This window comes from Apodemus sylvaticus, chromosome 10 (assembly GCF_947179515.1).
Source record: "Apodemus sylvaticus chromosome 10, mApoSyl1.1, whole genome shotgun sequence".
Taxonomy (NCBI): Eukaryota; Metazoa; Chordata; class Mammalia; order Rodentia; family Muridae; genus Apodemus; species Apodemus sylvaticus.
In genome coordinates, this window is record NC_067481.1 from 71,606,342 (window position 1) to 71,619,412 (window position 13,071).

General features: G+C 41.5%; 1 protein-coding gene across 1 annotated transcript; it reads right to left on the minus strand.

Annotated features, from left to right (window-relative positions):
• Positions 1-269: 269 nt before the first annotated feature.
• On the minus strand, positions 270-7,658 carry Zcchc10 (zinc finger CCHC-type containing 10). The gene is made up of 4 exons (XM_052197307.1): positions 7,597-7,658; positions 4,398-4,556; positions 1,497-1,538; positions 270-708 (listed from the first exon to the last, which is right to left on the minus strand). Exons 1-4 carry the CDS (start codon positions 7,635-7,637, stop codon positions 435-437), a joined length of 516 nt encoding a protein of 171 aa, XP_052053267.1. The 5' UTR covers positions 7,638-7,658; the 3' UTR covers positions 270-434.
• Positions 7,659-13,071: the final 5,413 nt, after the last annotated feature.

The window sequence follows — 13,071 nt, forward strand, 5'->3', positions numbered from 1 at the left end:
ATTTTTGTCTGTCACTGAAAGGCAGTGTCTGTCCTGGTTTTCAGCTTTGATTATGTACTACAGATAGACTTCAAATATTAAAAAAATAAAGTTAACAACAAAAGCCGAGCATGGTGGCACATATTTTTAGCCCCAACATTAGAAGCAGAGATAGGTAGATCTCTCTGAAATCAGGGCCAGTCTGTTCTACATATTAAATTCAAGGCCAGTCAGACCTACAAAATGAGACCCAGTCTTTACAAAAAGAAAAGCAACAGCAAAAATCCATATTCCTAAAATAAACATCTTTATATATAACATTTTTTTTTAATATCCTATACAATGGTGAATACTTCCTTTGAAAGTTCTGACCAGCTAGCTTGCTTGCTTGAGCAGGTTTTCAGTTCCCCTGGGAGTCACAGATGCTGTGGATCCATTGTTCCAGTGTAGGAGTTCTATTTCTTCCTCTTCTTCCTCACTGGTTCATCATCAGAGCTGCTCTCGGTGCTGCTGCTGCTGCTGCTGCTGCTGGAGGAGCTGGAGTCTGAGTCTGAGGAGGAGGAGGAGGAAGAGGAGGAGGAGGAGGAGGCTGAGGAGGAGGAGCTAGAGAGGCTTTCATCTGAGTCACTGTCCTCTGAAGAGGATGAGGCCGATGTCTCGCTCTCAGACGAAGACTCGCTGGCTGAGCTGCCACTACTGGAGGTACTGGAACTCGTGACACTCTTAGACCTATAGAAGTGACAAAGTGCACACATGGGAAACTGACATTTAACTCAGTGCTTAGAAAGGCTCACACTGAGCTACAGCTAGTCCTAGGTCTAATGTTTGGGGATTACCTAACTCTGTCATTTCGGCAGCTCTCTTGGAGTTCCTAAGGTGTTCCTCACATACTACGTTACACTGAGCATGTAGGCACAAGCCTGGGGTTCTGGGAGGTAGAGGCATGAAGGTTAGGAGGTCAAGGTTATCCTCAGCAATGCAGTAAGGTCAAGGCTAATCTGTCTGTCTCTGTCTGTCTGTCTCTCTCTCACACACACACAAAGAAAAGAAAAGAAAGAAAAGAAAAGAAAGAAAAGAAAAGAAAAGAAAGAAAAGAAAAGAAAGAAAAGAAAAGAGAAAAGAAAAGAAAAGAAAGAAAAGAAAAGAGAAAAGAAAAGAAAAGGAAAGAAAAGAAAAAAGAAAAGAAAAGAAAAAAGAAAAGAAAAAAGAAGGGGACTGGAGAGATGGTTCAGTGGTTAAGAGCACTGACTGCTCTTCCAGAGGTCCTGAGTTCAATTCCCAGCAATCATATGGTGGCTCACAACCATCTGTAATGGGATCTGATGCCCTCTTTGGGTGTGTCTGAAGACAGTGACAATGTCCTCATATATATATATATATATATATATATATATATATATATATATATATATATATATATATATATATATAAAACAAATAAATCTTTTAAAAAAATTGCAAACAAAGACTTCAGAGCAGCCTTCCTCCCCCAGGTAGTGTCACCGAAAGCCACCTACCTCTTCTTCTTGGGCTTTCTCTCTATGTTGGTCTCTCCAACGCTAAGGGACAAAGGGAAACAAAAGCTCCTATTAATAAAAGTGATCACAGACTCCTCTGCTAGCCTCAGAGCCTGGTCCATTGTAGATGCTCAAGGGCACAGGTTGCCTTCTCGGACCAAGTGGAAAGTCCCGCTCCCAGGACAGGAGGTACACAGTGCACATGGCCGGCCTCAGGCTCCAGCAACACACTCTATCTCCTGTACCATCAAAGCCGGTTAGAAGGTAAGATGATTGAACACACAGACTGGTTTCTTTCTTTCTTTTTTTTTTAGAACTTTCATTACTTAATGAACAAGCAAGGCTGACAACAGCACAACAGCTGTAATCTGGCTTTCTAGAATTACACATGGCCATTTCCATGTGTAAACTTTCACAAAAAGTAATTTTCATTTCTGTATAGCTTCCAAAATTTTAGTTACTGTTCAAAACAATTTCACTCTTTTCTTTTTCAAATTAATTCTAAATAGTGAAATGTCTTCTTTTTCTTCTCTGAGACAAGGTCTCATGTAGCCTAGGCTAGGCCTGAACTCATCTGTTACCTGAAGCTGACACTGAACTCTTGACTCTTCTGCTCCCTGTTATGCAGTGTCATGGATGGAACTCAGAGCCTTGTGTGCGCTAGGCAAGCACTCTGCATGCCGAGCCACATCCCAGCCCACTCCTATCCTGTGCTCGCACCTTATAGGTTTTCAAAACAAGTTTCTGCTCCTTGATTAGGAAAGTAGGCTTGACACAGCCACAGACATAGTCACCACAGAGAACCACTGCAGGCCCTGCAGACGTAATGTTCCATTCTAACCAATCTCATGAGAGAATTTTCATTCAAAGTTTGCAGAGATGTGTCCGTTTCCATTTTCTGAGGTATAATAGAAGGTGATTCTATTAGTGAGGGAGCAGCCTTGCCTTGTTTTGTGAGAGACCACATTACAAAAAAGTGTTCAGCTGTAGGTCAAACATTAGACTATCCTCAGTGTGTAGACATCAGACCTGGCAGAGATGATTAATGAGTTAATTCCAGACAGGGTCTGACTACATAGCTCCAGATAACATGGATTTAGTTATGCAGACCAGTTAGACCTTGAAATCATAGAAATCTACCTGTGTCTGTCTCCTGAGTGCTGAGATTAAAGGTGTGAACTACCATACTGGATGGGTAGATATTTATCGTTAGAATCTGGCAAAGTTTAGTATTAACTCAAGTTTCTAACTATAATTTTTACATTCATTCTTGAGAATGAATTCGTGAGAAACATAACTTGCCCAAAGAGATGAAGTTTTGATACAAAATTTATCAAAGCCATACAATCAATCAATCAATCAATCAATCTATCTATCTATCTATCTATCTATCTATCTATCTATCTATCTTCCTCCACTGGTGATTCTATTTGCTTGTTATGAAGCAGCAATAAACATGGAAATTAAAGCATCTCTGAGGTAGGATTAAGGCCATCTGGGTACATGCCCAGAATACTATAACTAGGTCACATGGAGAGTCTATTTAGTTTTTTTTTTTTTACTTCTAGAGCCCACACTGATCTCCACAGTAACCACAGCACCAGTTTACACTCCCATCAATAGAGAACAAGGCTGCTCTTTACCTTGCCAGCTTTGTCTATCATGGGTGACCATTTGGTATGGGGTGAGACCGAAGATCAACCTAGTTTTAATTTGCATTTCCTGATGGCTAAGGATGTTGGGCACTTTTAAAAAATATTCATTAGCCATTGGTATTTTTTGTAACTATTAAATTCCTTAGTCCAAGTTTAAAAATATTTTCTTGTGTAGTGATTTTAGTTCTTTGCACACTCTAAATATCAGTTCTTAGCATGCAAAGATCCCGGCTCAATTGGTAGACTGGGTTTTTTGTTTTGTTTCTCACTCATTTAGTGATTTTCTTTACTGCCCAAAAGATTTTTAATTTTATAACGTCTTCCTTGTCAATTTGAGAGGGGGGTGTTTTTGAAGATAGAATGTCACTATATAATACTGGCTGGCTTCAAATTAAGAGATCCACCTGCCTCTGCCTTCCAAGTGCTAACATTAAAGATCAGACCACCATACCTGGCTCTATTTGTCAACTCTGGAGACTTTGATTAAGTGGATGAAACAGAAATGCTCAGTGTCTTCTGCACTTGAAAGCATAGGAATTCAGTCAGGAGTATTATCTAAGGACAATTCACTCTTATTCCTTCCTGTAAATTCTGCATGGTAACTAATTTTATAAGCCCAGTTCACTGGCCATGTGAGAATTTTCCTATCTTGTAAAAGTGGGACCAGTACCTACAGGATGTCATCTTTCACTGTTCTCAATAGAATCTTGGTATAGGACTAAGAGCCGCTCCAGATTTTTAACTTATAATAAGGTGTAGGAGATGAGGAAGTCAAAAAAAGAAAACCAAGAGACAAGTTCTCACAGATTTCTTTTTGGAAAAAGCATGCATTAATTCAATGATCTATTTTTTTTTTAATTTAATTTGTGTGTGTGTGTACACGTTCATATATATGTAAGCATACAAAGAGGTTAATAATAGCTACCTTACTAGTAGAGATTTTAGGTTTAAATATGCTAAGACTTACAAAGAGCATACATAGGGTTTGGACACAGAGTAACATTCATTAAAAATCAGCGGATGGGACTGTAAGAAGGATGTGGCGGTGCACACTTGTAATCCCAGCACTCAGGAGACTGAGACAGGAAGACTGCAAACTTGAGGACAGCCTGAGCTATGTGGTGAGAAGGTCTCCAAAACCCAAAATAAACAACAACATCAGATAGCATTATAATGAAATTTCCAGCCCCTTAACTGATTCTGTAAATATTTTGTAAGTTCCCCTGGATACCACATGTAAACCTACCTTTGCTGCAGTAATCTATTTTCTTTTTCTTTTAAAGCTTTCTTCAGCTCTGCTGTTCTTGAAGGCCTGTGTAGGTACTTTCTTTTCCCTTTGCATTCATAAGTCCAATGTCCAAATTCCAAGCATTTCTGGCATCTTACATGTTGCTTATTGGCTTCACTACAAATAAAACAAAACAAAAAAAAAAAAAAAACAGAATACAAGCCTTAGAAGTTTTGTTTTGGGACACTTTCTAACCTGAAAGAGCATAAAGTATCATGTGATGTTGATTCTAGTAGGCACACAAACAGTATACTTAAGTGATCAATGCATGCAACCCGGGGCTCAAGGAGTTGAGACTTGTTTTTCTAAGCCTAGCACCATATTTCATGCTTGTGAAAGATTATTTCACTTTTCAGGCCAAAGTGGGAGGATGGCTCTGAGTTCAAAGTTAGCCTGAGCTGCAGAGGGAGAGACCCTGTCTCAACAAAGCAAAATAAGAAAAACAAAAATTTTAAGTTTTTCCATTCCAGTAATGATGTATTCAGACCAACATTTTTAGCTCAGAATACAAAGGATAATAAATATCTTTATTTTGCCGGGCAGTGGTGGCACATGCCTTTAATCCTAGCACTTGGGAGGCAGAGGCAGGCGGATTTCTGAGTTTGAGGCCAGCTGGTCTACAGTTCCAGGATAGCCAGGGCTACACAGAGAAACCCTGTCTGGAAAAACCAAAAAAGAAAGAAAAAAAAAAAAAGCCTTATGGGTGCGATCCTTCTGCAGTACAGGTTGAACATTCCTAATACAGACATTTCAAACCTAAATACTTTAAAATGTAACACTTTTTTTTTAAGCACCAAAACACCACAAATGGAAAACTTTATACCCAACAGTCTAAAAACAAGCATGTTTAGAGCTGGAGAAAAGGTTCAAGAGTTAAGAGCACTTGCTGTTACTGCAAAGGACCAATGGTTTGGGTCCCAAATTCCATATGGTGGCTTACAACCATCAGTCTCTCCAGTTCCAAGGGATCTGACTCCCTCTTCTGACTTCCAAGGGCACCAGGCACACACATGCTGTAGAGATGACAATCAGCCAAAACACTCATACACATAAAGTGTCTTTAAAAAACTTTTTTAAAGACTGGCACATTGGGAAGAAAGTCAGGGAGACAGCTTTGTGGTGGAGCTTTTGCTTGGCATACATTACTCCTCCGTTCAGTGTTTAGAAATATTATATAAAGAAAGTTATATAATATACATAACTATTATATGTAAGCTATTTTATATATAAGCTATTATTATATATAAGCTATTTTAAAGCTGGACATGGTGCACTCCCATAATCCCAAGATCCTGAGGGGAGAGGCAGGACTGGGAACACAGTGACATAGAGATCTGTTGCAAACAAAACAGATGGGACAGGGAATATGATGGGTGACCAGCCAGAAACCAAAAGGCCTGGACAATGGAACTTTGAATTAAATCTAACAATATTGTAAAAAAAAAAAAAAAATAGCAAAGATGAAGATAAGTCTGTTAAGAAAAGCAATACAAGTACATGCCTTTAATCCTAGCACTCAGGAGGCAGAGGCTGGTAGGTCTTAAAAAACCAACAAGAGAAGCAATATGAAACAAGGAAAGACTCATGACTTTTAACTGGAAAACACTCCTTGTTTTTTGCTTTTGAGACATGGTCTCTTTTGTAGCCTTGGATGGCCTAGCTTTGAACTCACAGATCCACCTGCTTCTGCTTCCTGACTGCTTAAAAAGCATAATCCACCACATCAGGCCCAACACTCAGGTTTTAAACTTACAAACCACAGCTCAGGTCAAAAGCATGCAGGTATTAGACCCATAAACAGTGTTTTCAACTTCCTATGACTTTTGATAGGTTTGAGAAACACAACATGCCCCCTCACACGACCATACAGAGAATGGGTAGAACATTGCTGGGGGGTTTTGTTTTACGATGAAGTCTTATTATGTTGCCCAGGCTGGACTCAAACTCATGTTAAAGTAACTGGTCTCAACCCCATTCCGTAGCTCACACCACTGAACAGGTAGTTACTGAGCTGGTTTGTTTTTTCCTTTTGGAGACAAGGTCTCCCTATACAGTCGCAGCTGGCCTGCAGTTTGCCATATAGATCAGGCTGGCTTTGACTTACAGTGCTCCCCCTGCTTTTGCCTCTCCAGTGTTCGGATTAAAGGCATCTGCCACCGGGACTGAGAGTTACTAAGATTCAAAAACAAACAAACAAAAAACCCCCTTTTTTAAAAGTTAAACTGGGCATGGTGGCACATGCTTTTAATCTCAGCACATAGAAGGCAGGCAGATAGCTTGAGTTTGAAGCCAGCCCGGTCTACAGATGTTCCAGGACAGGCAGGGCTACACAGAGACATCCTATCTCTAAAACTGCCCACCCCCGCAATTCTAACAGACTCAGAGCAATTATACCACTGCATCTTTCCCCAAATCCTCTTGGTGACTCAGTCCTTTCTATGGCTTTTAGTCTGTCTTCAAATGTCACTCCTCCGCAGATGCATTTCTAGGACAACTAACTTGAAATGGGCCTTTGCCTTTCCCCATCACAGCTTCTAATTTCCTATAAAGTTTAATTTTGTTTTGTTTTTAGAGAGACGGGGGTTTTCTGTGTACCCCTGGCTGTCCTGGAACTCAAACTCTGTGGACCAGGCTGGCCCTGAATTCTGAAATCTGCCTGCCTCTGCCTCCTGAATGCTGGATGCACCACCACCGTCCGGCTCCTACAAAGCTATTTAAACCACTAGCTGAACTTATTTAGAGTATCAACAGGTTCCACAATAAAACTGTAAGCTGCGTGACTTGAATACATTTTTCTTCAGAGAGAAAGTGTCAATGAGTGATTATACTACAATTATTTCCTGTGAGAACTGCAGAAAGTAAGACGGTAGATGGGAAATGAATAGGCATTGCAGACAGCCTTATTTCTAGGAAAGGCGATAGGAAGGAAGAAGGAACGCTAATGAGGGAAAAGTTGGAGAAGGAGGACCATGCAGCCAGGCTACCCTTGACGGGTGAAGACAGGGACACACAAACCACCCAGCGACCAACTCTTGCATTCATTTAGGAATCTCTTCAGATCCCTCTCAGTCCAGCAACTTGAGGCCGCTCACTAGCCAGCGGATAGGCGTCTGCACGCCCCTAGCCCTCCCGCAGACCCCACAAGCATCTTACTTACGCTTGTCTCCGAGCTATGAGCCGATGCATGGGAGTCGCCATCTTGTAGCGGGCGGAGTCTGCCGCACGGGTTTTTGGGAAACTCAGACGGGTGGGCGGGTCCTTAGAAACCTCTGCGGTCCAGGGCGGGGCCAGACGAGCTCATCCCAGGTGAGGCGACTGGTGGTCACTAGCTAGTTTGTCTTCTCTAATGTGGGTCTTGTGTTCAGTATGATAGGGCTTTGAAGGGTGATCTCAAACCAGGGGTCTGTAATCTGTATGCAGTGGAATTCTGTAGTATTCAAAAATCCTGTGCCGGGCGGTGGTGGCACATGCCTGTAATCCCAGCACTCTGGGAGGCAGAGGCAGGTGGATTTCTGAGTTTGAGGCCAGCCTGGTCTATAGAGTGAGTTCCAGGACAGCCAGAGCTATATAGAGAAACCCTGTCTCCAAAAAACCAAATCCAAAAAACCAATAAATAAATAAATAAATAAATAAATAAATAAATAAATAAACTGTAATCCCAGGATTTTGTAGGCTGAGGCTAGAGGATTGCTATGTGTTCAAGGCCAACCTGGGCAAACATAAGCCCTTAGCCCAAAACCAAACCAAACCAAACTAAACCAAACCAAACCAAAAACAAAAAGGCCAAGCAGTATTGGCCCACATCTTTGATTCCAACACTTGCTGAGAATCATGGCCAGCCTCATCTACACAGCAAGTTCCAGGAAAAGCAAGACCCACACAGAAATTGTCTCTAAAAAAACAAAACAAAAACCACAAGAAATTACAAGTGTCATCATGATGACTGGATCATCCTGTTTTTGTTGTTGTTACTGTTTTTTTTCCCCCTTCAAAGATCTTTGTAGAGGAATTTTAATCTAGCAACATGGCTGCTCTAGAAAGAGATTGCTCTTTCTGGTGGGAATGTAGACCTGGGTTCCAGACCAGCATGGTACAGAGCAAGTTTCAGGTAAAGAAATTTAGTTCCAGGTGTGGTAGCACATGCATCCAATCTCCACATTCAGGAGACACGGGCTTGCAGATCTCTGAATTCTAGTCAGTTTGGTTGAGTCAGTGGCTTAAGGGGGGCGGGGTAGAGGGGAGGGTGGAGAGGGAGATAAAAAGACAGAGAGGTGGAGATGAATCGAGCAGTTTTACAGAGACAGGTTGCAAGTGAAGACAGAATGAGCCTGAGAAAGAAGGACCAGAAGATTAGGACAGATTGCCAGAGTTAGTTTGAGACAAAGCGGCAAAGCAGAGCAATTCTGTCAGAAACTGAGAAAAGCAAGTTAACCTGTCAGCTCAGAGGAGTTTAGGCTGAACCAGCCAGCCAGAGTTCAGAAGGAACTAGAAAGGATGAGTTTGGGCTGGAGAGACATCTCAGTGGTTAAGAGCACTGACTGTTCTTCCAGAAGTCCTGAGTTCAATTCACAGCAACCACATGGTAGCTTACAACCATCTGCAAGGGGGTCTGATGTCCTCTTCTAGTGTGTCCGAAGAGAGCAATGGTGGTGTACTAGTGCATAAAATAAATCTTTAAAAGGAAAGAAAAAAAGGATGAGTTTATTCAGAAGTAAACCTCTGAGATGACCATCACAGCTGGTAAATAAAAAAAATACATTTACAGCTCTGTTCAGACCAGTATTTGTCTCACTGTTGGTATTTATTTATTAGATTTCTTTTTTTAATGTGTATGGATGTTTTGTCTGCATGGATGTATGTGCTTGTGCATCATATATGCATGGCTGGTGCTGAGGGGGTCAGAACAGAGCAGTGGTTACCTGCAACTGGAATTATGGATTATGTGCAGAGAACTGAATTCACATCTGCAGGAACAGCAAGTGCTCTTAACTGTTGACCCAGCTCTCAGCTCCCTATTTCTTTTCTTTTTAAAGAATTAACTTACTTTATAAGTATTACTGTAGCTGTCTTCAGACACACCAGCAGAGGGCATCAGATCCCATTACAGATGGCTGTGAACCACCATGTGGTTGCTGGGAATTGAACTCAGGACCTCTGGAAGAACAGTCAGTGCTCTTAACCACTGAGCCATCTCTCCAAGTCCCTCTTATTTTTTATTTTAAAGGTAAGATCTTTAATTTTCCAGGCTGGCCAGAAACTTAGCTCAGACTAGTCTAATTGTGAAGTTATGACACAAGTTTCTAACCCCAGGATTCAGGATGTAGAGAAAGGACAAGAAGGTCAAGGCTAACCTGGGCTATATAGCAAATCTGAGGCCAGCCTGGTCTACACGAGAACTTGTATTAATACAAAGTTTGTTTTTCTTTTCCTCTTGAGACAGGGTTTCTCTGTGTAGCTCTGGCTGTCCTCCCAAGCGCTGGGAGGCAGGAGGCAGGGTTCTCTAGAGTCACAGAACTTATGAGTAATCTCTATATAGTAAGGGAATTTGTTGACTTCCAGTCTGTAGTCCAACTCCCCAACAATAGTCCAAGGATCTAGCAGTTGCTCAGTCCCACAGAGCAAGCAGGCAAAGAAGAGTGAGTAGTCTTCCTTCTTCCTATGTCCTTATGTAGGTCTCCAGCAGAAGGTATGGCCCAGATTGAAGGTGTGTGCCACCACACCTGGATCTGTGACTTGTTTTATCCCAGAAGATCTGGAATTTAGAGATCTCCCTGATTTAATTTTCTGGGATTCATAGTCACTATGCCTCGAGATCTCCATGCCGAGATCCAGGTCGGAAGCTTGTATCTCCCCGCCTCCAGATTAGGATCACAGGTGAGCTATATTCCACAGCTCTGGATTATAGCTCATTCGAGATATAGTCAAGTTGATAACTAGGAATAGCCACTAGAATGTGTAAAGCTCTGGCTTCATCTCCCTAGCAACACACACACACACACACACACACACACACACCAGTATAAAACTTTCAAGGTTCCTATAAAATAATTGTGATGGTTTGAAAAAGAATGACACTCAAAGACTCATGTATATGAATGCTGGCCCATAGAATAGCACTATTAGCAGGTGTGCCTTTGCTGGAGCAAGTGTGGCCTTGTTGGAGGAAACTCGTTTGTTTAAAGTAGGCCTAGTGTGGCAGTCTCCTTCTGCTGCTTGTGGATCAAGTTTTAGAACTCTCAGCTCCTTCCCCAGCATGTTTGCCTGTATGCTGCCATGGTTCCCACAGTGATGATAACGGATTAAACCTCTGAAAGTGTAAGCCAGCCCCAACGGAATGTTTTTCTTTATAAGGGTTGCTGTGGTCATAGTGTCTCTTCATAGCAATACAAACACCAACTAATATTAACAATAATATTAAGACTTTTTTATAGACAGTTTAATTATGTACCCTTAGCTATCCTAGAACTCACTATGTAGATCAGTTTGGCTTCAAAATCGTCCAGGTCTGCCTGCCTCTGCTTCTTGAGTGCCGGGATAGGTATGTGCCACCACACCCTGCTCTTATTGATTTCTAAAAAGTATTTATTTATTTATTTACTTATTCATTATGTGTGTATGTGTGTGAACACAAATGTGCCTTGCCACTTGTGTGGGTATCAGAGTACAGTTTACTATAGACATTTCTCTCCTTCCACCCCATGAGGCCTAGGAATTAATCTCTGTTGTCCCCCTTGGCTGTGACCAGCTTCACCCACTGAATCATCTAGCCCTTCCTTGTTAGCCAGTTTTAAAAGGATTTCTATTAAAGCAAGTATGAGAATGCAAAAGACAGAATGAGGTAATAAATAGGAAAGAGGAGGCAGATGTTCTTGTAATATTTGAGTTGCACAGGGTGCTGGAGAGATGGCTCAGCGGTTAAGAGAACTGACTGCTCTTCCAGAGGTCCTGAGTTCAAATGCCAGCAACCACATGATTGCTCACAACCATCTGTAATGAGATCTGGCTCCCTCTTCTCGGGTCTGAAGACAGCTACAGTGTACTTACATATAATAAATAAATAAATCTTTAAAAAAAATATTTGAGTTGCACAGTTTGGAAAGACTATGAAAATTAACTAAGAGCCCTCCTAGACAGTTTAGCCTAGAGGTTAACCACACATATATCCAAACACAACAATTATGTGTATTCTCAGGGGAAAACTAACCCAATGTAGCTGTTTTCCAGAGGTTTGGTTCAGAAGAACAAGGATAATTTTTGGACACAATGATTTTGTAAATGCTGCTTAAAAAATTAAAAATCCCATGAAGATGCTACAAACAATTTCTGTGTAGCATGAGTGAATACTTAACTAGACATAAAGTGGACTCGTTCTTTATTCGGGGGTGGCCTCCTAAAGTGTATTCTGATTTTATAAGATACCTTAATAAAAACAGAGTGAGGATAGAAAGGCCTTGGGGACAGGTAGTTTCGTTTCTGACCTATTACACATTCCGTGGTTAGGATGAAAGCTGAATAGAAAAAAAAAAGGCCAATTTTTGTTGTTGTTGTTTTGGGTTTTTATTTTATTTTTACATAGGGTCTCTTAAAGTCCATGCGGGTCTGGCATTTTGCCATGTAACTAAGGATGACCTTGATTTCTGGTCCTCCTGCCTTCCTCTGAAGTGTTGGGATTTCAGATTAGAGTTATGGGCCACTGGGCCTGGCTTCAGGAGGTCTTCTTGAGAGGTAAATAATGCAGTCAAAGAGAGCCCTAGAAGTAAGAATGCTTGTACCTTATTTGATGTTCTGCTACCTTCCCCTAGTCATTCTCTTTGATTTATTTTGTTTTGTTTTGTTAGAGAGAGACAGGATCTCTCTACACAGCCCTGGCTAGCTCACTATGCAGACTAGGCTGGCTTCTAACGCACACAGATCTGTCTGCTTCTGTTTCTCAATTGCTGGGATTAAGACATGTACCATACAGCTCAACATTCTTTTTTTTTTTTCTTTTTCTTTTTTTTTTTTTCCGAGACAGGGTTTCTCTGTATAGCCCTGGCTGTCCTGGAACTCACTCTTGTAGACCAGGTTGGCCTCAAACTCAGAAATTTGCCTGCCTCTGCACCACCACCGCCCGGCTTCAACATTCTTTTTTAAAGATTTATTTATTATATGTAAGTACGTTGTAGCTGTGCTCAGACACACCAGAAGAGGGTGTCAGATCTCATTATGGATGGTTGTGAGCCACCATGTGGGTGCTGGGATTTGAACTCAGAACCTTCGGAAGAGCAGTCAGTGCTCTTAACCTCTAAGCCATCTCTCCAGCCCCAGGAGCTCAACATTCTTACTTTTTTGTTTTGTTTTGAGACAGTGTGTAGCCCTGAGTATCCTGAAACTCACTCTGTAGACTAGACTGGCCTCGAATTTACAGTGAACTGCCTGTTTTTGCCTTCCAAGTGCTGGGATCAAAGGCATGTGTCACCATTGAAAGAGGCATTGCATTTTAAAACTTTTGCAGTCCCTACAAGTGATATAGCCATTCCTAATACAAAGAAGTTTCTGGATGACCCTGTGAGATCCTGAGCACAGTGTAAACCACCAGGATCAGAAGAAGGTAACAAGGCTCAGCTGATAAAGATTCTTGCTGCCACCCTGT

Coding starts and splice junctions, on each gene's coding strand:
- Zcchc10 (XM_052197307.1), bottom strand. CDS start 7,637: ATGGCGACTCCCATGCATCGGCTCATAGCTCGGAGACAAGC. Junction 1,539..4,397: donor AATAGATTACTGCAGCAAAG/GTAGGTTTACAT, acceptor TTTGTCCCTTAG/CGTTGGAGAGACCAACATAG. Junction 709..1,496: donor AGAAAGCCCAAGAAGAAGAG/GTAGGTGGCTTT, acceptor TCACTTCTATAG/GTCTAAGAGTGTCACGAGTT.